The 20,448-nt window shown below is 48.5% G+C and overlaps 1 protein-coding gene across 1 annotated transcript in view; it reads left to right on the top strand.

Annotated features, from left to right (window-relative positions):
• Nucleotides 1-2,539: 2,539 nt before the first annotated feature.
• Nucleotides 2,540-20,448, top strand: part of CAPN14 (calpain 14) — a 36,325-nt gene continuing 18,416 nt past the window's right edge. Inside the window, exons 1-9 of the mRNA XM_083175511.1 lie at nucleotides 2,540-2,654; nucleotides 4,906-5,329; nucleotides 9,259-9,328; nucleotides 9,721-9,839; nucleotides 14,173-14,309; nucleotides 16,408-16,582; nucleotides 18,385-18,450; nucleotides 18,561-18,646; nucleotides 19,641-19,715. Coding sequence (XP_083031637.1) covers nucleotides 5,096-5,329; nucleotides 9,259-9,328; nucleotides 9,721-9,839; nucleotides 14,173-14,309; nucleotides 16,408-16,582; nucleotides 18,385-18,450; nucleotides 18,561-18,646; nucleotides 19,641-19,715 — 962 coding nt within the window. The 5' untranslated portion in view covers nucleotides 2,540-2,654; nucleotides 4,906-5,095. The remainder of the gene's footprint in view (nucleotides 2,655-4,905; nucleotides 5,330-9,258; nucleotides 9,329-9,720; nucleotides 9,840-14,172; nucleotides 14,310-16,407; nucleotides 16,583-18,384; nucleotides 18,451-18,560; nucleotides 18,647-19,640; nucleotides 19,716-20,448) is intronic.

Here is a 20,448-nt window from a genome sequence, read left to right as displayed (position 1 = left end):
GTTGACCTTTTGCTTGTGTCGACGCTTTTCAAGTGTCTATCTTGTGCATGTCGCTGGTCATCCTTTTTTTTTGACTGATTGGCCTGTCGGCCAATCAAAACATGAGGGCGGGGCTTCTTGGGTGTCAGGGGCGGAGCTACAGTGTCCTGGCCACTTGGGGAAAAAAGAAAAAAAAATACTATTTGTTTATGCTTAGAGGGAAACCATCTGGTACTCCACCATCGGTGGCAAAACGATTCTACATCGACCATAATCCATCAATGATTTCGAATCATCGATGGTCGATGGCCATCTCTAGGTGTAACACGCTGCTTGTGACTTCTCCTGTAGGATACTAATACATTTGAGTTTTTGACAAATGTGTCAGAAGAGGCAGCTCATGACAGTGGCTTAACTACTGTAAGGCAGCCCCAGCAGCCGCTTGGGGGAGCAAGTGGCAGCAGGGTCTGTGTGGGCGCCGGCACCCGCTTGACGCACTGACATGCTGCTGCACCGGAGCCGAGTCAGCCATGACTGAGACGACAAATCCCCCCCCACTGATTCAATTGACTGTACACAGAGCCGGCTATTGGCTACTGTGTACAGGATGGGAGTGATGGGGCGGCTTGGGACGCCACAAACTTTTTGGCAGGGGGGAGCAAAATTTATAGTTACGCCACTGGCTCATGAAGACAGGAACAGTGAGGTCACGAGGAGAGACAGCTGGGGTAGTGCACTATTTGGGAAATCCAGCAGCCGGGGTGCAATCAGAAAGTTTGAGGAGAATGTCAGAGAGATGAGAGTGGAGGAAGTAACAGACGGGGACAGGGCGACACGTGAGAACCTTCCATATACAGCAATTTGGGACTTTTTACTAGTTATATATATACTTGGCAGTCATTTCTAGAGCGCACACACTGCATTCATTCACATCAGGCTAGATGGCTCTTGGCTGGGCAACTACTAACCGCAGCAGCATGCTGCATCGTTATGTATTCAAAATCTAGAAAGCAGCAAGTTATAGGCACTTGTTTGGTCTTGCTGGGACTTGTAGTACGACAGCAGTCAGTGAGCCAGGCTTATGTTGTGGGGATCAGCCACTGTTCCGTCCATTCCGTGGCGCTTTGTTCTATGTGTTGAAAGAGCAGTTTTTGCGCTGGGCCAAACAGAGCAGTTTTCAGTCTATGATATTCTCATATATATTATCCAGTGGGAGGCTGCAGATCAAAGGGTCATTCTGAATAAAGGAGGAGTCTGCTCAGTAAATATGCAGTGGCGGATCCAGAGGTGGGGCCACAGCGCAGTCCAAAATTCAAATTGGGAAGCAATATCAACTGCACCTCCCAAGTGACTCTTTGGTTGGTGGGGCTCCTCTTTTTTGAATTTTGGACTGCGCTGCATAGGGATGGGTCATGCAGACCCTCTCCGGTCGCTGTATTAGTACATGACACATTATAAAGCACACCCTAGTCAGGGCCATCTTAACATTAGCCCAGGCCCCTGTGCAAAATAGTTCACTGGGTCCCCCTCTCCCCATCCATGCAGGCAGCGGCAGCTGGGAGCTTGTAGTGGTATTTGCCGGGCAGCGGGCGGTAAGCTCTGCTGAATTTGAAAAGACTGGCCAGATGCTGATTGGGTGAATTCTCTCAGCCAATCAGCATCCGGCCAGTCTTTTCAAATTCAGCAGCGCTTCCTTCCCGCCGCCCGGCAAATAGCGCAGCACTACAAGCTTCCAGCCACCGCTGCCCGCAGTCGCAGCTTCTGCAGCTCCCCGGGGCAGTGCTGTCTTCCCCATTGTGGCAGGCGGCGGGCCGTAGAATCCTTGGGCCCCTGGGCAACTGCCCATTTACCACAATGGGAAAGACAGCACTGGTCCTAGTAATCTGATTGTCTGTTATTCCCCATGTGATATAAAGGGCAAATCACCACTAGTGTATTATCGGTATCTTTTTCAGCGATTTTCAGGTATTTTTTATACAATGAAACCAGAAAATACTTAGCACCAACGTACCTGCCTCATTGTACAGGTGTGCGCCTGCGTTTTCCATAGAATAATAATAAGGGGAACAAGGACCTTGCCACAGTGTGTCACAGATCAGACTCAGAGATTACAGATGAGCGGTTGGTTACATTGAAGATAGAACTTATGCAGACTTTGGGGATCCGAGGGGACTGACTAGTCCTGAGTCGGGTCTTCCTTCGAGTTTGGAAGTCAGGGGCAGATTTATTAAGCTTGGTGAAGTGCTAAAGTCTGGGTTTTTATCACCGGGCAATCACCTCCTAACTGTGAAGTTACAGGCTTGGTGAGTTGGTTTGAAAAATGAGAGGTAGGAGCTGATTGGTCTGTGATAAAAACCAGACACTTTATCACTTCACCGAGCTTACATCTGTCCCATGGTGAGGTGGGTAAATGTGACTGTAAATGATTGATATTGATGCTCATAATACTACAGGGACAGAGATAGGCCGCCCACGTTATGATTTTCTATTGATTTACTAAAGAAAACCAGAACCAAACCCAAAACACGACAATGATTTAGAAGCTACCCCAAAGCCAGCGATTGCTGGTATCATCCTGTACTGAGGAGGCTGTGCATCATTCCCGGCGGCACACGTGTGACAGGCAGCCGCCTCCTGCACGTGACCAGCCCTGATTTTTGGGAATACGTGGAAGAGTGAGTAAGGTGTTTACATTCTGCTGGAAGGTGTCTGAGAGATGACTCAGTGAGTACGACTCCTGTCCTCAGAATTCCTGACAGGACAAACTCGTTAGGAGAGTCATTCTCGTTCTGCACAGTACTACTTCTACTGTGCTTTATACACTTATGGATTATGTACAGCTCCACCATGTCCATGATTTATATATATAGCTGCGCAGTACCACTGATTTATACACAGCTGCACCATGTCATCGCTTTATATATAGCTGCGCAATACCACTTACTTATACAGCTGCAAAATACTGTACAGTTGCTTTATGTACAGTTGCACTGTATGAACTACTTTATGTAATGTTGCACAGTACCACTGCTTATATACAGCTGCACAGTAACACTGCTTATATACAGCTGCACAGCACCACTGTTTATATACAGTTGCACAGTACCACTGCTTATATACAGCTGCACAGTAGCACTGCTTATATACAGCTGCACAGCACCACTGTTTATATACAGTTGCACAGTACCACTGATTATATACAGCTGCACAGTACCACTGCTTATATACAGCTGCACAGTACCACTGCTTATATACAGCTGCACAGTACCACTGCTTATATACAGCTGCACAGTACCACTGCTTATATACAGCTGCACAGTACCACTGATTAAATACAGCTGCACAGTACCACTGTTTATATACAGATGCACAGTACCACTGCTTATATACAGCTGCACAGTACCACTGCTTATATACAGCTGCACAGTACCACTGCTTATATACAGCTGCACAGTACCACTGATTAAATACAGCTGCACAGTACCACAGTTTATATACAGATGCACAGTACCACTGCTTATATACAGCTGCACAGTACCACTGATTAAATACAGCTGCACAGTACCACTGTTTATATACAGATGCACAGTACTATTGTTTATACACAGATGCACAGTACCACTGCTTATACACAGATGCACAGTACCACTGTTTATATACAGATGCACAGTATCACTGCTTATATACAGATGCACAGTACCACTGTTTATATACAGATGCACAGTATCACTGATGAAATACAGCCGCACAGTACCATTGCTTATATACAGCCGCACAGTACCACTGCTTATATACAGCTGCACAGTACCACTGATTAAATACAGCTGCACAGTACCACTGATTATATACAGCTGCACAGTACCACTGCTTATATACAGTTGCACAGTATCACTGCTTATATACAGCTGCACAGTACCGCTGCTTATATACAGCTGCACAGTACCGCTGCTTATATACAGCTGCACAGTACCACTGATTAAATACAGCTGCACAGTACCACTGATTATATACAGCTGCACAGTACCACTGCTTATATACAGATGCACAGTACCACTGCTTATATACAGTTGCACAGTATCACTGCTTATATACAGATGCACAGTACCACTGTTTATATACAGCTGCACAGTACCACTGCTTATATACAGATGCACAGTATCACTGCTTATATACAGATGCACAGTACCACTGTTTATATACAGATGCACAGTATCACTGATTAAATACAGCCGCACAGTACCATTGCTTATATACAGCCGCACAGTACCACTGCTTATATACAGCTGCACAGTACCACTGCTTATATACAGCTGCACAGTACCACTGCTTATATACAGCTGCACAGTACCACTGATTATATACAGATGCACAGTACCACTGCTTATATACAGATGCACAGTACCACTGTTTATATACAGATGCACAGTATCACTGATGAAATACAGCCGCACAGTACCATTGCTTATATACAGCCGCACAGTACCACTGCTTATATATAGATGCACAGTGCCACTGCTTATATACAGAATTACAGATATACAGTATTGCTGCTTTTTATTTTGGTGCAATGTATCACTGCTCGATGTTCATATGCACAGTCCCTGTGCACTACTCCTTAGTAGCACCACTACTTCATGTACAGATGCACAGTATCACGTCTCCTGTCTCATCCCATGAGTGTAGCCCTTCAGCATCTGCATGTTAATATGCACAGTACCACTGCTGTGCTCATTACAGAGTATTCAATCCCATTCCATTTGCAGTGCGCTCTGTGCATGATATTAGTCAATATGTATCAGTCATCCAGGGATGGCTCTACAATTAGGCACCTGCCTAGGGGCTCAAATCTGGGGGGGTCCCCGCGCTATGCTGTGAGCTGATGTGTACGCAAAGTGTAATGTGCATTCATTCCATTTGTACTTGCAGGAGAGACCTGAGAATATACAAAAGCAAGCAGCCATATTGGAGGAATCTGCTCGGAGTCTCGGGGAAAAGATCGGCCGGAATACCTGTCAAGCAGTTGGAATCTTGCGCTGATTGGCGCCGCCGGGTGAAGCTACCCGTTTAGCGGCTCACACTTTGCCTCCTGTGAACACGCCTCACCCTCCAACCCAAAATGCCTCGACTTTCCTTAATCTCCAGGACGAGGAAGCCATCGCAGATCCTGCGTACAGGGACGTTCAGGAAGCCTCGGCGCCTGGGAAGTCAGGATTATCAGACCTTGCTGGACAGGTCCCTGAAGAACAAGCAGCTGTTTGTGGATAGCGCCTTCCCAGCCGAACTCAGCTCCATCGGATGCGGAAACCTCCTGCGGAAATTACCGCCTTGCGTGGAGTGGAAGAGGCCGCAGGTAAATCCACGAGTAACATTCTATTTGACATATCGTACCTTAGATTTGCTCATATCAAATACATAATGAGCTCCTAACTGTCATTTTTCAAACAGAGGGATCTATGTACTAAGCTTTGGGGGAGAGATAAAGTGGGAAAAGATAAAATACCAACCAATCAGCCCCTGGCATTATTCAGTTTGTAATGTGGCAGTTAGGAGCTGATTGGCTGGTACTTTTGCCCTGCCCACTTTATCTCCCTCCCAAAGGTTAGTACATAGACCTCACTGTCTGAAAAATTTTAGGTTCTCATTGGTCGGTACTTTATCTCTCCCTACTTTATCTCTCTCCAAGCTTTGATACCCCCCATAAGCCACAATGAACCACCTGTTCTGTACTGTACTATACTAAGATCATAGATGGGGATGCCGGTGTTGATAATACAGACGCCGGCATCCCGGTTGTTGTCTGGAGACCAGCAAAGGAATCCTGACATCAATGAGGATACCGGAACCTGAATCCCGTCTGCCAGAATGTGGAACGTAAGTATGCCAGGGCAGGATAGGGTCAGGCTGGGGAAGGGAGGGTGTTAGGTTTAGGCACTAGGAGGGGTTAGGTGTAGGCTGGGGGAGATGTTAAGGTTAGGCACTTAGAAAAAGGTTTAGAATGCAGGGCAGGGGAATCGGTACATCTGTCAGACCAGACTTAGGTCTACAGTCATTAGGTCGACCCCGGAAGGTCGACTGGCCCCAAGGTCGACAGGGTTAAAGGTCGACATGGGCCAAGGTCGACGTGGGTTTAGGTCGACAGTCATTGGGTCGACATGAGTTTTTCACTGTTTTTTTACCCGAATGTCGACACAGTCGACATGGACACAGTTGGAGTTAAACCGCAGCCCCTCGCATCGCTCGCGAAGCTTCGGGCACGCTATTTTATTCTCCCACCGCGCCCTAGTGGATGGTAGGGCATGAAATACCGCCTGTCGGCACATGTCGACTCAAAAAACAGTGAAAAACTCATGTCGACCTAATGACTGTCGACCTAAACCCATGTCGACCTTGGCCCATGTCGACCTTAAGTCATGTCAACCTTGACCCATGTCGACCTTTAGCCCTGTCGACCTTGGGGCCAGTCGACCTTTCCGGGGTCGACCTAATGACTGTCGACCTAAGTGTGGTCTGACAGATGACCGTTTCCCGATTCGGGTACTTACAGGGTAAATTTGCTAAGATGGGAGTTATTAAAGATTGGATGTTGCCCATAGTAACCAATCAGAAAGGGGGGGGGGTTAGGGTTAAGTTGAAGGGCGGGGAATTTACATCAAGGCAGTGGGGTACGCGGGTTCCTGACATATCAGGCCGAGAAATTCTCCCAAATCGGATGCCTTTAATGTCCCACCCGACTTGGACCCCCCTCCTGGCGGCAGGGACCAGGAGTCGCCTGCGATACATCACATGTCAAAGCACCGCATGCGCAGTAGTGTATGGACACCTTTAGGGTCAGGCTGTGTGATTGGAGAGTTAGGGGGGGGGGGGGGGGGGGGGAGCGCAGGGTAAAGGCCCCCATACACTACGCGATTTGGGCCCAATTTCACCCGATTCTGGAGGATCGGGCTGAGAAATCGGGTGAAATTGACCAAATCGCGTAGGGTATGACATCCAATCTGATCCGATGCGCGGTTCCGTGCGCATCGGATCAGATCTGGATGTCGGACGGTCTGCACATAAGATAACTCTTATGTGTAGCCGGCATTGAGCTGATCTGGGGGAGTGGGGACCGGAGAGCAGGGTCCGGTCCGTGGGTGATGCAGAGGGGGTAGTCAGCTAGCGGCATGAGAGGTTGCGGGGAGCGGGGTCCAGTCCAGCTGCAGACGGGGTAGTGGGCTAGCGGGTGGACTGGAGAGGTAGCGGCAAGCGGGGAGCAGGGAGCGCATGGCTGCCCAGTCTTTTGAATAGGATGTTTCCTATTCTCCCGCTCGCCACTACCCGGACTCTGTTATGCGCTGTGCGCTCCCCGCTTGCCGCTACCTCTCCAGTCCACCCGCTAGCCCATTACCCATCCTGCAGCTGGACTGGACCCCGCTCCCCGCCACCTCTACTGCCCCTAGCTACCCCCTCTGCATCACCCACGGACCGGACCCTGCTCTCCGGTCTCTGGTCCCCACTCCCCCAGACGGACCCTGACGCCCCCCCGCCTGCAAGCTCCCCCCCAGACCCTGCTCTCCTGCAGCTCCCCTGGATTTACATGTGATAAATCGATCCGGTTTATCACATGTAAAAAATGGCACATCAAGTGCCAAACTTATCAGGAGCTGCCGGGGGAGCTCAGGGGTAGTCGGGGCCGACATTAGGCCGACCTGTCCTTAGGACAAGTCGGCGTAGTGTATGGGGGCCTTAGGCTGTGAGGAGGGAGAGTTAGAGGGGGTTTGCAGGAGGGTTAGGCTTTAAGGAGGGAGTATTATGGGAGGCTGGAGGATGGTAAGGGTTAGGCTGTGAGTAGGGAGAGTTGGGGGGCTGGGGGAGGGTAAGTGTAAGGCTGTGAGGAAGGAGTATTAGGGGGGCTGGAGGAGGGTAAGGGTTAGCCTGTGAGGAGGGAGAGTTAGGGGGTAAGGGGGGAGAGTATGGGTTAGGCTGTGAGGAAGGAGTATTAGAGGGGGCTGGAGGAGGTTAAGGGTTAGGCTGTGAGGAGGGAGAGTTAGGGGGTAAGGGGGGAGAGTATGGGTTAGGCTGTGAGGAAGGAGTATTAGAGGGGGCTGGAGGAGGTTAAGGGTTAGGCTGTGAGGAGGGAGAGTTGGGGGGGGGGGGCTGGGGGAGGTAAGGGTTAGGCTGTGAGGAGGGAGAGTTGGGGGGGGCTGGGGGAGGTAAGGGTTGGGCTGTGAGGAGGGGGAGTAAGGGGGGAGGGTGTGGGGTAGGCTTTGAGGAGGAAGTATTAGGGGGCTGGAGGAGGGTAAGGGTTACGCTGTGAAGAGGGAGAGTTGGGGGGCTGGGGGAGGGTAAAGGTTAGGCTGCGAGGAGTTAGAGTTGGTGGGCTGGGGGAGGGTAAGGGTTACGCTGTGAAGAGGGAGAGTTAGAGACGCTGAGGGAGGGTAAAGGTTAGGCTGCGAGGAGTTGGAGTTGGGGGGCTGGGGGAGGGTATGGGTTAGGCTGTGAGGAGGAAGTATTAGGTGGGCTGGAGGAGGGTAAGGGTTATGCTGTGAAGAGGGAGTGTTGGGGAGGGTAAGGGTTAGGCTATGAAGAGGGAGAGTTGGGGAGGGTAAGGGTTAGGCTATGAAGAGGGAGGGAGTTGGGGGGGCTGGGGGAGGGTAAAGGTTAGGCTGCGAGGAGTTAGAGTTGGTGGGCTGGGGGAGGGTATGGGTTAGGCTGTGAGGAGGGAGAGTTAGGGGTCAGGTGGGAGGGTACATATACTTTCCTGGCCCCTGCCAGGATTTCCTCCTGCAGTATGTAGGCATCTGTATTCTGAACACTGGCACCCCAACTGACCCCAAACATATTTTTAAAAATCCGTACCCACTTCGCTTTATGGCAGCGGTGTAGACGCCAATGACATCACACATAGTTCCAGTACCGTCGCTGTGATCGCTGAGTTATAAAGTAAGTTCCCAGCTCTGCAATCTGATTATTTTCCCCTCTCTATATTTAGATATTGTATAAAGCTAAATGTTCTTGCAGGATTCGGCTTTAGTGATCCGCGGGGAATAACTAAACAGGGATGACTGCGCTGTATTTAATATTTACCGCTCTCATTTCTTCTTCTCCGCACCTCTCTCTACTTAATTAAGGCTCAGGACTCTCAGTAATTATTGCAGCAAACATTCATAAAGCCAGAATGTAAAACTGTGTTGATATCTACATATCCCTGGGACAAAACAAAAGTAACACGACGCAAAGATAATTAAAGAAAAACAAAGTATTGCATTATATATAATATATATTATTGTCTTGTCCTCACAGGAGCTGGTGAAGAATCCCCAGTTTTTTGCAGAAGATGCCAGCCGCTTCGATTTGCACCAGGGACTAACAGGTACTAGGGGCGACTCTATGGGAATAAACCCCCCTCCTCCTGCAATAACACACCCACACATAGATAAACTAAAAACCTGTTTCTAACATTTCCACGTTGAACTGTAGACCTTGTCGCCCTAATCCTGTCGACCATATGGGGCCGACCTGTTGACTGTGCACTTACTGAAGATCTACAGTATACGGCACCCTTTAGTCATGTTTCACTGCAATAATGTCCAAACGTATTGATGGAGGAGAGAGTTGGCAGCATTTAGACCTGGCGGCATGCCTAGTACCGGTGATGCAGCTCAAGTCCTCCGCTCAATTTGGTGCAGCCACTAGGAGGCGTTTGTGCATCAGTCAGATACAATTAATGAATGAATTGATACATTTACTTTCTCCCTCTACCAGAGAATTGCTGGTTCCTGGCCGCTCTTGCCTCAGTCACCTTCCACAAGGACTTGCTGGCCAACGTCGTCCCTTGTAACCAGAGCTTTGACGTTAACTACGCGGGAATCTTCCATTTTCGAGTAAGTTTAAATTACTTGTCGCCTAAGATATTCACCTCTGTTGTTAATTCATATAGCGCCACCACTTTACGCTGAGCTGTACATAGATATACAGTAAGTCATTTGTATTAGTGCACCACTGAAGTTTGCAGTCTAACCGGAGCACCTGGACAAACACCATGCAAACTCCGCACAGATAGGGCTTAAACGCAAGACCTCAGCTACTGATATTTAATCATTGTTACAATGTGTGCCTTATTACCTGCTGCCGATGGCTTTGCGGTTCCCTATTGCTAACACCTTCACAACCCACCTTTCATGTTGTTTTTTGGCCTCATTTGTAGCGTTTTTAACAGCGAGCGACTTTTGTGTCCCTGCGGACTCCACCGACCGTGGGAGATTGTTATCATTTCCATGTAAAATGCTGGTTTATGTAACTAACAATTCCCTCTCGCCTCCCCTGGCGCAAATCCCTTGTCGCACAGTAATGTTAATATTTATTTACTGCTCGTCATTAGAGAGCTGATTGCTAGACTCCAGTCTGTATCAGCTAATAGAACGTTCCAGACTGGCTGCAAATTGTAATCACTGTTCATTATGAGGGCCCTGCATCCCTCTAATGGTCTGTTATGGGGGAGTCGTGTTCTTTACAAGCTCTGCTGCAGGTATTCCCAGCTCTAGTTATAGAATATCACATTAAAATAAAATGACTGTTTACATCTCATAGGCAGGGAAGGTGCCGGTAGCAGCAGATTAAGAGAACTCATGGCGGTGATAATGCAGTTGAATCATGAGAACGTGTGAAAGTTTTTTATTGGGTGAAATATTGTTTGTATTTTATGGAGGATGCGCTGCATTGCTACATTAGTTACAGGTGACATTTTGTAGATGAAAAGGGTGTATGATTGTCAATGGGGTTTTGCTTGTTTCGTTGGTATGAAGAGTGCTTAGAGAGTAAGATGTACAGATGGGGGTGGTTAAGTTGTTTGCGGGATGGTTGGGAAAGGGCGTTTTGGGGTTTGAGGGGTGGGCGTGGAGTTGGCGTGGGTAAGGGACGGAGTGTGGGCATACTGTGGATGGGGGTGAGTTTGGTGTGCCTTGGATGGGAGAGGGTTGGGTGGGCGAGGGTGCTTGGGGGTGGTAAGTGTGGGGATACTGGGGGGTGGGGGAGTAACACATGTTTGGGTGCTTTGGGGTGGTTTGGTACAGGGGTGCACGGGGTGCAGTGGCAAACGCAGGATTTTCAGAAGGGGGTTTCCAGAGGGGCGGAGCAAAGCACGGAGATGGACACTTAGGTGACCCAGTATATGCCAGGTCAGTTAAAGTATTATAGATAGACCAAATGTATATAAATAATAATAATAATGAAAAAAATATATATATACATACAGGGGCGTCATCAGCAGTGTAGACCCCTGGGCATAGCAATGTATTAGGGCCCCTACTGATCCTCCAGCGGTAGGGGTGGGGGAAGCTTTGATGTCCCGCGGGTGGTAGGGGGTATTATATCAACCGCTCAGCATGTAGGGCCCGGATCAGTAATTTCCACTAATTACCCCTTTACTGCACAGATGGTGGGAGATGGGGTGGGAGAAGGGGGGATTGGGCTGAATGAAGGGGCCCTGATACATAACTTCCAGGGTGGTAGAGGATGTTTAATATGCAGAGGAGGGGTGTATAGTGGAGTGGGCTTATTATTCATAATTATCTGGTGGGAGGACAGCTTGCTTGACTGCAGATATTTTCAGTTCCCAGAAATAGATTTCTTAGATTTTAATGGAATTAAAAACTAGAGAATCCCACCTACCGAATGATACTGGGGACTAGGGGATGAGAGTTCAGGAGGCAGAGCAATCTGCCAATGAGAATATAAAACTACATACCAGGTGTGTGGAGCTGGAGCAGTAACCAGCTGTTGGAAGGCTGATATCTCTGGTTCTGGGAAAAGTAGAGACAAGCTTCTAGTGTCCATCAAAGGGGGAGAGTCCCAGCTTTTGAAATATACCCTCAGAAAAACTCTAAGCCAGACAGAACCTGAAAGATCTGACTGGGAAGAGCAATTAACAGGCTTGGATGGGGACCACTGATTTGAAGTCAGATATCTCCGGTTCCCAAGGGCCAATTTTTAAAATTCTTATACCCATGGAAAGAGGGGACCCTCAGCTTTATGCCTCGGGCCATTAGACTCCTGGGGGGGTTTCTGGGTACTCAGAAACCCCCCCCTGCGTGCGCTACTGGGGTGAGTTAAGGACAGTTGCGGTGCTGCTGTGGGTGTGGGCAGTGTGGGTGCATTGGTGGTGTGGGTGGGGGAGGGATGGGTGCGTGGTTGCTGGAGTTTTTAACTGCAGCAGGTTCAGAGTTAGAACAGTAACGGGGTCCCCAGTGTATCACCTACCTCTCATGGCACTTAGGGCCTTATTCTGGTTTGTGCGGTCGGATCCGAATATGCGGACAGGACCGAGCGTCCTGAGCCCCGCCTTCCGTACGGATCGCTCACTGCGTCCGAATGCGGTAAGCCGCTGACCGCACAGAACACGAGTGGATTTCTCATGTATACACCTCCTCCATCTCTGGGAACCTCCCCATCATTCCATGGTCGCATACCATCGAATGCAGGACCGAGTGGTCAGGCAGCAGGGATCTGGGAGGACAGCTGACATCCGGCAATGTCATATGTCTGCCCCCTACATGTGCGTCATGGCCGCATTACCATACGTACGCCCAGCGTTTTCATGGGAACGCCCATGAAACGCGGGGTGTACATATATGGTAATGAGCCCAAACAGCCCTTCACGCCCCTCTCCTCCCCGTTCGTAGTGTACACAATTCATGCGGTATTTGGCCGTACGTCCCGTTCGCACATGCGCAGATATGCCTCTGCACATGCGCAAACACAAAACATCGGCGGACCGACCGCACGCGGACAGAACCGCACCAACCAGAATAAGGCCCTTAGTCCAGCAGGACAGGGGGCAGCGCTGCTCTGGGTGTCTGGTGTTGTGTCCCTTCCCTCCCGCAGCACCAGCGGCGGCTGTAGTATTAGCGCCGAAAGGGAGCGGCTCCTCCCACTGACATCAGCGGCAGCATATGGGGGTGTGACCGCGACCTGGATCCACGCCCCTTATAAAGCACGGCCACACGCTGTGAGGTTACGGAGCTCTGTGCGGCTACAATGGGCAGGAGGACAGGAGCGTGGGTGCGAGTCACAGGTTACGGGTGGAAAGCAACAGAGGAACACATTGGGGGGGGGGGGGGGGTCAGAGGTAGAGATGGCATGGGAGCAGAGGCAAAGGTCTCCTCATTAAACAGATAGAGGTGATATGGGCCCGTATGGTGAAAATACCAAAGATATAGACTGCCCGGTATATAGTACAGTGACCCGAGGCACGTATGGCAAAGTGGACAAAGTCATAGAATGGGCAGAAGCAGGGGAACAAATGGGGTGGGCAGGGGCACACTTGGAGTGGGCAGGAGTAGGGGCACACATGGGTTGGGCAAGGGCACACATGGGGTGGGCAGGAGCAAGGGCACACATATGGTGGGCAGGGGCACATATGGGGTGGGCAGGGGCACATATGTGGTGGGCAGGGGCACATATGAGGTAGGTAGAAGCAGTGGCACAGCTGGGATATCCTTCTAACTCTAGACTCTAGGTTCCGCCTCACAGGCTGACATCTGCCTGTGAGAAGCAGGGTACATGCTGCTGCAATATGCAGCAGTGGGGCACCTGTGTCAGGCATTGCCACTCTCACTACACTTGCCTCTGAGGGGAGAGAAGACCGGCCAGGGGGATCGGGCTGCAGTGCTTTCTCCTGCACTGCTGTAATTTGCTGCTGTCTGTCCGCTGTCTGTGCTCCCACTGTGACTGTGGGGGTTATTCTAGTTCATTCTTTCTGACAAATTCCTTCTTAGATGGGCAAAACCATGTGCACTGCAGGTGGGGCAGATGTAACTTGTGCAGAGAGAATTAGATTTGGGTGGGGTTTTACTTCAAAGTGAGATCTATATTGCAGTGTAAAATAATGCAGCCAGTATTTTCCCTGCACAGAAACAAATCTAATTCTCTCTACACATGTTATATCTGCCCCACCTGCAGTGCACATGGTTTTGTCCATCGAAGGAATTTGTCAGAAAGAATGAACTAGAATAAGGGCCTGTGTGTGTATAACTCCGCCCATGACTCCACCCAGCGTTATACACACAGTCAGAGTGTCTGTGGGATATATATATATATATATATATACATACATACAATGGAATGCTTTGAATATAAAGAACAATTGCCATACAACCAAGAACAAATAAGAGTAAACCCACTATGTTTGTATAATGTCACCTATGTTATTCCCGACAGTTCTGGCGCTTTGGCGAATGGGTTGACGTGGTGGTAGATGACCGCCTGCCAGTGGATAAAGATGGAAAGCTGCTGTTTGTATCCTCTACGAGGAAGAATTTATTTTGGGGTGCTCTCCTGGAGAAAGCCTACGCCAAGTGAGTCTGTCCGGCAATATTTTATTTCATATTGACCTGTATCGATAAATGACTTACCAGAATTTTATGAAGCCGGTGACAAGCGCAAGACAGTGAGACTTAGGGGGTTATTCGTAGCAGAGCGGAGGACAAGGAAGGTGACGTAGAGCTGAGACGTATAGTATTTTGCAGTGCGGTCCACCAGAATTCCGGGGAGCCCTCCCAACTACTCTGCACCTCAACACCTCCTTCCCTCCTCCTTGTCCTCCTTTGCTGTTCCTTGCAAAGTCATAACTAGGGTCTTGGAGGTAGATTTACTAAGGCAGAGAGAGAGAGAGAGAGAGAGAGAGAGAGAGAGGTGAAAAGAGCTAAAGTACACGCAATCCACTCCTAACTGCCACCGTACATGCTGTGTTTGAAAAAAGATGACAGTTATGAGCAGACTGGCTGGTACATTATCTCTCTTCAAGGCAAATAAAATTGAAAAGAGTGAAATCTGGAAAGCAAAAAAGTATATGAAACACGTTTACAGTACACCATAGAATAGATGCTTTATAATGTACTGTACCAAAATATGGCGTTATTCTGTACTTTCCCACAAGAGGGCGGTGGTGTGCTGTCTTACTCCACTTCTGTTCTGGATGAAGAACTTTAAGTTTGAACCTATAAAGAGTTAAGTGCTCGTTATACAAGGATCTTCCAGCCACTCCCGGGTGGTGCTGTGTGGCACAGCCGGGGCATGTCTGCCTGGCACCTAGTCCTGGTTTCTTTTCTGAGCGTTGCCCATTATTTATACATTACTGCCGGTATTAATACTGTGGTATATTTTAATGAGGCGTCTGCCTCACACATCTGTTATTGTAACGTGTAAACTTAAGCGCAGAGAATAAATCAACCTCTAAGGAGAATGAAAGAAATTAATATTAATTACGTTAACGTTCTATCGATCCTCGCAATAACCGATGAGAAGGGTTTTAACAGCCGCCTCCGTGCACGTTGTTGTTGTATGAAATGTTTGTAACCTGCCAAATTATAATATAATAATAATAATGTAATTTATTTAGCACTTTTCTTCCCCTAGGACTCAAAGTGCTTAATATTTACATAAAAAGGAGACAAAATAAGCTAAATAGAAAAGTGTGCTAAGCATTTGGGATGTATTTTCTAGGCACTACAAGGACATTGGTGAAACGCGTGGGTACCGGGGATAGTGTTGATCTGATTTTGCAGGATAACAGAGTGGAGGCGTCTGATGCAGCTACTTCCAGTCAGAGTCAGAGCTGTATGGCTAAATGCTCAGCCCCCAGATGAATTATGGGAGGTTCTAGGTGCTGCTAATAGTCCATCATCTACAGATCATTACTAACTGTCACATTTCCCAGACCACCTAGCTGGTGCACAGGTGTAGTTATTACTAACTGTCACATTTCCAAGACCACCGAGCTGGTGCACAGGTGCAGTCATTACAAACTGTCACATTTCCCAGACCACCTAGCTGGTGCACAGGTGCAGTCATTACAAACTGTCACATTTCTCAGACCACCGAGCTGGTACACAGGTGCAGTCATTACTAACTGTCACATTTCCCAGAACTCCTAGGTGGTGCACAGGTGTAGTCATTACAAACTGTCACATTTCTCAGACCACCTAGCTGGTGCACAGATGTAGTCATTACTAACTGTCACATTTCCCAGAACTCCTAGGTGATACACAGGTGTCATCATTACTAACTAAAACATTTCCCTGACCACCTAGCTGGTGCACAGGTGTAGTCATTGCTAACGGAAACATTTCCCAGACCACCTAGCTGGTGCGCAGGTGTAGTCATTGCTAACGGAAACATTTCCCAGACCCCCTAGCTGATGCACAGGTGTAGTCATTACTAACTGTCACATTTCCCAGACCACCTAGCTGGTGCACAGGTGTAGTCATTACTGCAAGTTCATATTTTCAAACATGTGCTGTATTTATCTCTGACCGACACATTCTACAGATCCGCAGGTGGCCTGGAAAACATTTACTGCTGATAGATCCTGAGGACCGATGTGGCCACCCCTGGTGTAGAGTGACCCCTAGTGGCTGCATGTAGCTATAATGTTTTCCTCTCATATCTTGACAGGCTCTGTGGCTCCTATGAAGACCTACAGATTGGTCAAGTTTCAGAGGCTTTGGTGGATTTCACCGGCGGCGTCAACATGACCATCAAGCTGGATCGTTCCCACCCTGACCTGTGGCAGACTATGCTGCGAGCGGCCTACAGCGGGTCTCTCATGGGCTGTCAGACTAATTCAGGGGTAAGAACCCTTCAGTATTTACAATGGTTGTTATTCCCTGTCCTTTCCAATGCTTCTGTACTCATTGTGTGCTGATAATAGGACAGAGAGGCGGCCTTGTTATGGATGGAGATCCACCATGCTCCACCACAGATCCACTGCGTTCGCCTGAACACGCAGCATTGAGAAAACATTGAGACCGTCACGCCGCGCATGGAACACCCGAGCAGTCTTACGATGGGCAGAATGCTCACCCCGAACTAACCTTCTGCGGCCAGTGTGTCTGGCTCCGCAAACGCAGTGGCTGGCTTCAACATGCCCCAAAAGTGGCATGGACATCCCCCATTATTACAGCCCTTACCACCCTCGAAATACCTGCAGCCCGTCATCCAGACTCGGCTAACACTCCACATGCGCACTATGGCGCCAACACACCATTTGTCATTTACAACCAAATCGGGACAGCGTCCACCTGTGCCTGTGGCCTGATAGCACGTCATGTGTACACACATATACACTGGGCTTGCATGGGGCACATACAAACTCCACACATATTGGACCTGTGTCAGGAATTGAACTCGGAGGGCCTATGTACTTAAGGTGGCCATACACACGCAGATTTATCTTCAGATCTGTCTGGTTGGAACAAAAACCTGGTTATGGATGAGAGCAAATGACAGTTGACCATTTGCTTGGAAATGCTGGAAAACTGCCAAACTGTCACTCATCCATAACCATGTTTTTGTTCCAACCAGCCAGATCTGAAGATAAATCTTACTAGTGTATGGGAACCTTAAGCCTTGGAGAGTGATAAAGTACCAGCGAATTGGCTTCTAACTGTCATTTTCAAAGAAAATCTGCAACATGACAGTTAGGTGCCGGTTAGCTGGGAGGAGGGAGGGGGCTGCCCAGTCCTAGGGATGGCCATCGGCCATTGATGATTCAAAATCATCAATGGTTTAAAACCAATGTAGAATATTTTTGTCATCAATGGGTGGGGAATAGTTGGTTCTCCATCGATGGCACAACGTAACCAAATCGTTTTTTTTTTTCTCCCTAAGATGCAGGGACACGGAGCAGAGCTCCGCACCTGGCACCCGTAAAGCCCCACCCCCAGGATCTGATTGGCCTATGTGCCAGTCAATCAAAGAAAATAGATGACCATTGATAGTCAGAAACATCGGTGGTCATGTATTATGCTGCCATCGATGACTGTTAGCAGTCATGGTGATAGCATCCCTACCCAGTTGCTAGGAGAGCGTTGGGCACGACTCCGAACCCCCCCCCCCCCCCAAAAAAAAACCAGGGGTCATGGCACTAGGCCACACCCCTTTACTCAAGGCACCCACTCTTCCCTTAGTCCCACCTCCTTTTAAGAGGCGCGGCAGGTCCCGATTTGAAGAGTAGTAATGCTGGGAGGTATTCTTTATCTCTCCCCAATTTATCTCTCACCAATGCTTAGTACATTTCGCCCATGTGAACTTAAATCATCCTTATTGAGGGACAACATTTGCTTTAATAAAATTAAAATGTATTATTAACTTGCTATATTCATGTGTTGAGCATTTTCTGACTTTCTGCCATTTGATACCCATTTCCATATTGTCCAAATAAGCTCAAGCGCCGTGTGTGGGCATGCTGGTATTTGTAGTTAAAAAAAACACTGACTGGCTTGTTGCTGACCGTACGAGGCTGAGGCTTGCCAGTGATTTACTATTGCTGATTGCAATGTTACAAAGCCGCAGAGCCCAGCGCCATTGTGTATTTACAGCGTCTTTTATCCCTGACCTGTTTTGTGACTCCGCTGTGTTCTCTCTGTTTAGCCTGAAAGGGTTCTGAAGAATGGATTAGTGGCAGGACACGCGTACACCGTGACGGGAATCAGACAGGTAAAATCCACAATTATAAACCCTCACGGGGAATTCTATTCTCTTCTATAAAGTCGCTTTCTCTGTTTGCATTCAATAAGTGAGTAAATGCTCCCACCCCTTCCCTCCAGGTGACCTGCAAATCTGGAACAGAGAATTTAGTCAGGCTGAGAAACCCGTGGGGAAAGATTGAATGGAAAGGAAATTGGAGTGACAGGTAAGTTAGACTTAAAAAGAAATATTTCAGTTCATGGTAATATACTGCCCTCTAGTGGGAATGTGCGGCATTACAGCAAGACGACACAAGCTTTGGTTTAACCCAGTGGTTCCCAAATGTTTTTCAATCACAGCACCCTAGAGTATCATATTTATTTCACGGCACCACAAGGTCAAAAGTTTCTTATTCAGAAATTCTGAAAAAAATATTATATGAAAACTGTGTCTATATGTCACGCGGTACACTCATTGACACACAGGGCTGCCACTAGAAATTGAGGGGCCTGGGACTGGTTTCTAAGACCGCCTCCCCCACTCGCATCCCGACCCTGCTGGTCACTGGGGGGGAGCAGAGCAAAGCGCAGGGTGAAGCGAAGTACTGTGAAGCCCCCCCCTTCCACTGTGCCGTTATAGTACAGTCTTCTCCTCCACCTCCGGACACTGGTGGCCATTTAAAATATGGCGCCGACTTGTGAGCCAATCGGAGCTCACGGGCCCAGCAGCCAATCAGAACGGCTGCCAGTATGCAAGCTGATTTGTACACAGATGGTGCTGCATTTTAAATGGCCGCCATTTTAAATGGGCTGTAGAAGCGCTCCGGGAGCAGTTGGCTTCAGCAGGGGCCGCTCAGCATGTTGCCATTTACAGGATCATGAATCACGTCGCTGGTAATTGTGATATATGTATCTGCTCTAGCGATGTGCCACTATGTTACATAGCTCCCTCTGTGTATTATCGGATGCTCTTCTAGAGCAGTCATATGTGGTGTTAGATGGGAATTAGTGCCGTGCGCGCAGTACGTCTGCCTGCGATTGCTCCTGTAATCCAGGAGAGATGAGTCTGCATCAGCATCTCAGATCCTGCAAACCGACCACGGTTAGAAAGTAATTTGATACAAGGATCAATCCCTTACACCTGTCTACGCTGTCATTTATATGATGTTTCTGGGTGTCATGGCCGCCCCTCCATTCATTTACTTTGTGACTTTTTGCCAGCTCCTCCAAATGGGACCAGCTCTGCCTGAAAGAGAGACTATTGCTGCGGAAGACTCGGGAAGATGGAGAATTCTGGTAATAATAAGAACGCCTCTGGGGACGGAATATATGCGGTGCTTTGATCGGCGCGTTTCGCAGCCAGCCAGATGCAAATAATGCACTAAAGTGTATGGAGGCTTCGGAACTAATAGCTGCGCCTCTCAGTAATGATTGCAGAGGTCCAAAGCTGCGATAGGAACAATAGTTTTTATTTATGTGTAATATAAACAAAATATACACACAGATATATGTAGTGGCATAACTATAAGTATTGTACCCCCCCCCCCCCAAACACACACACAAACACCTCTTCCAAAGAAAGATTTGGGATCCCCTTCCCCTGCTCCTCATTCCTGACCCCCCCTTATGTTACCTTCTCTTTGTCAGGGGGATTTTTCAGGCCTCTGGCCACAGCCGAGTTCTTTTCATGTCCCTCCCAAAATGGCCGCCACACTCCTCTATCATCCACAATAATTGGCCCTTATGAGGCGTGGCCATTTTTAAAGTGAGCAGGCATGAAGAAGTCACAGACAAATATATTGTCTCCGGTCTGCGAACCTGGCAGTGGTAACAGTAGACACCGCAGACCACCAGCATCTCCAAGTCACTGCACGGTCTGCTTTTATTATGTCACTGGATATATGTTGTAAATACCAATAACCAAACTGAATTTTCCCACGATCCATAGCGGGAGAGGTGTCAAGCCTTCTGAAGAGTTGACAAGAGGGCAACCAATCTGATCTATCATTTTATAGGATGTACTTGATAA

Source organism: Crinia signifera, chromosome 3 (genome assembly GCF_055691185.1).
Source record: "Crinia signifera chromosome 3, ASM5569118v1, whole genome shotgun sequence".
NCBI lineage: Eukaryota > Metazoa > Chordata > Amphibia > Anura > Myobatrachidae > Crinia > Crinia signifera.
This window is presented reverse-complemented; position numbering and strand designations above follow the sequence as displayed.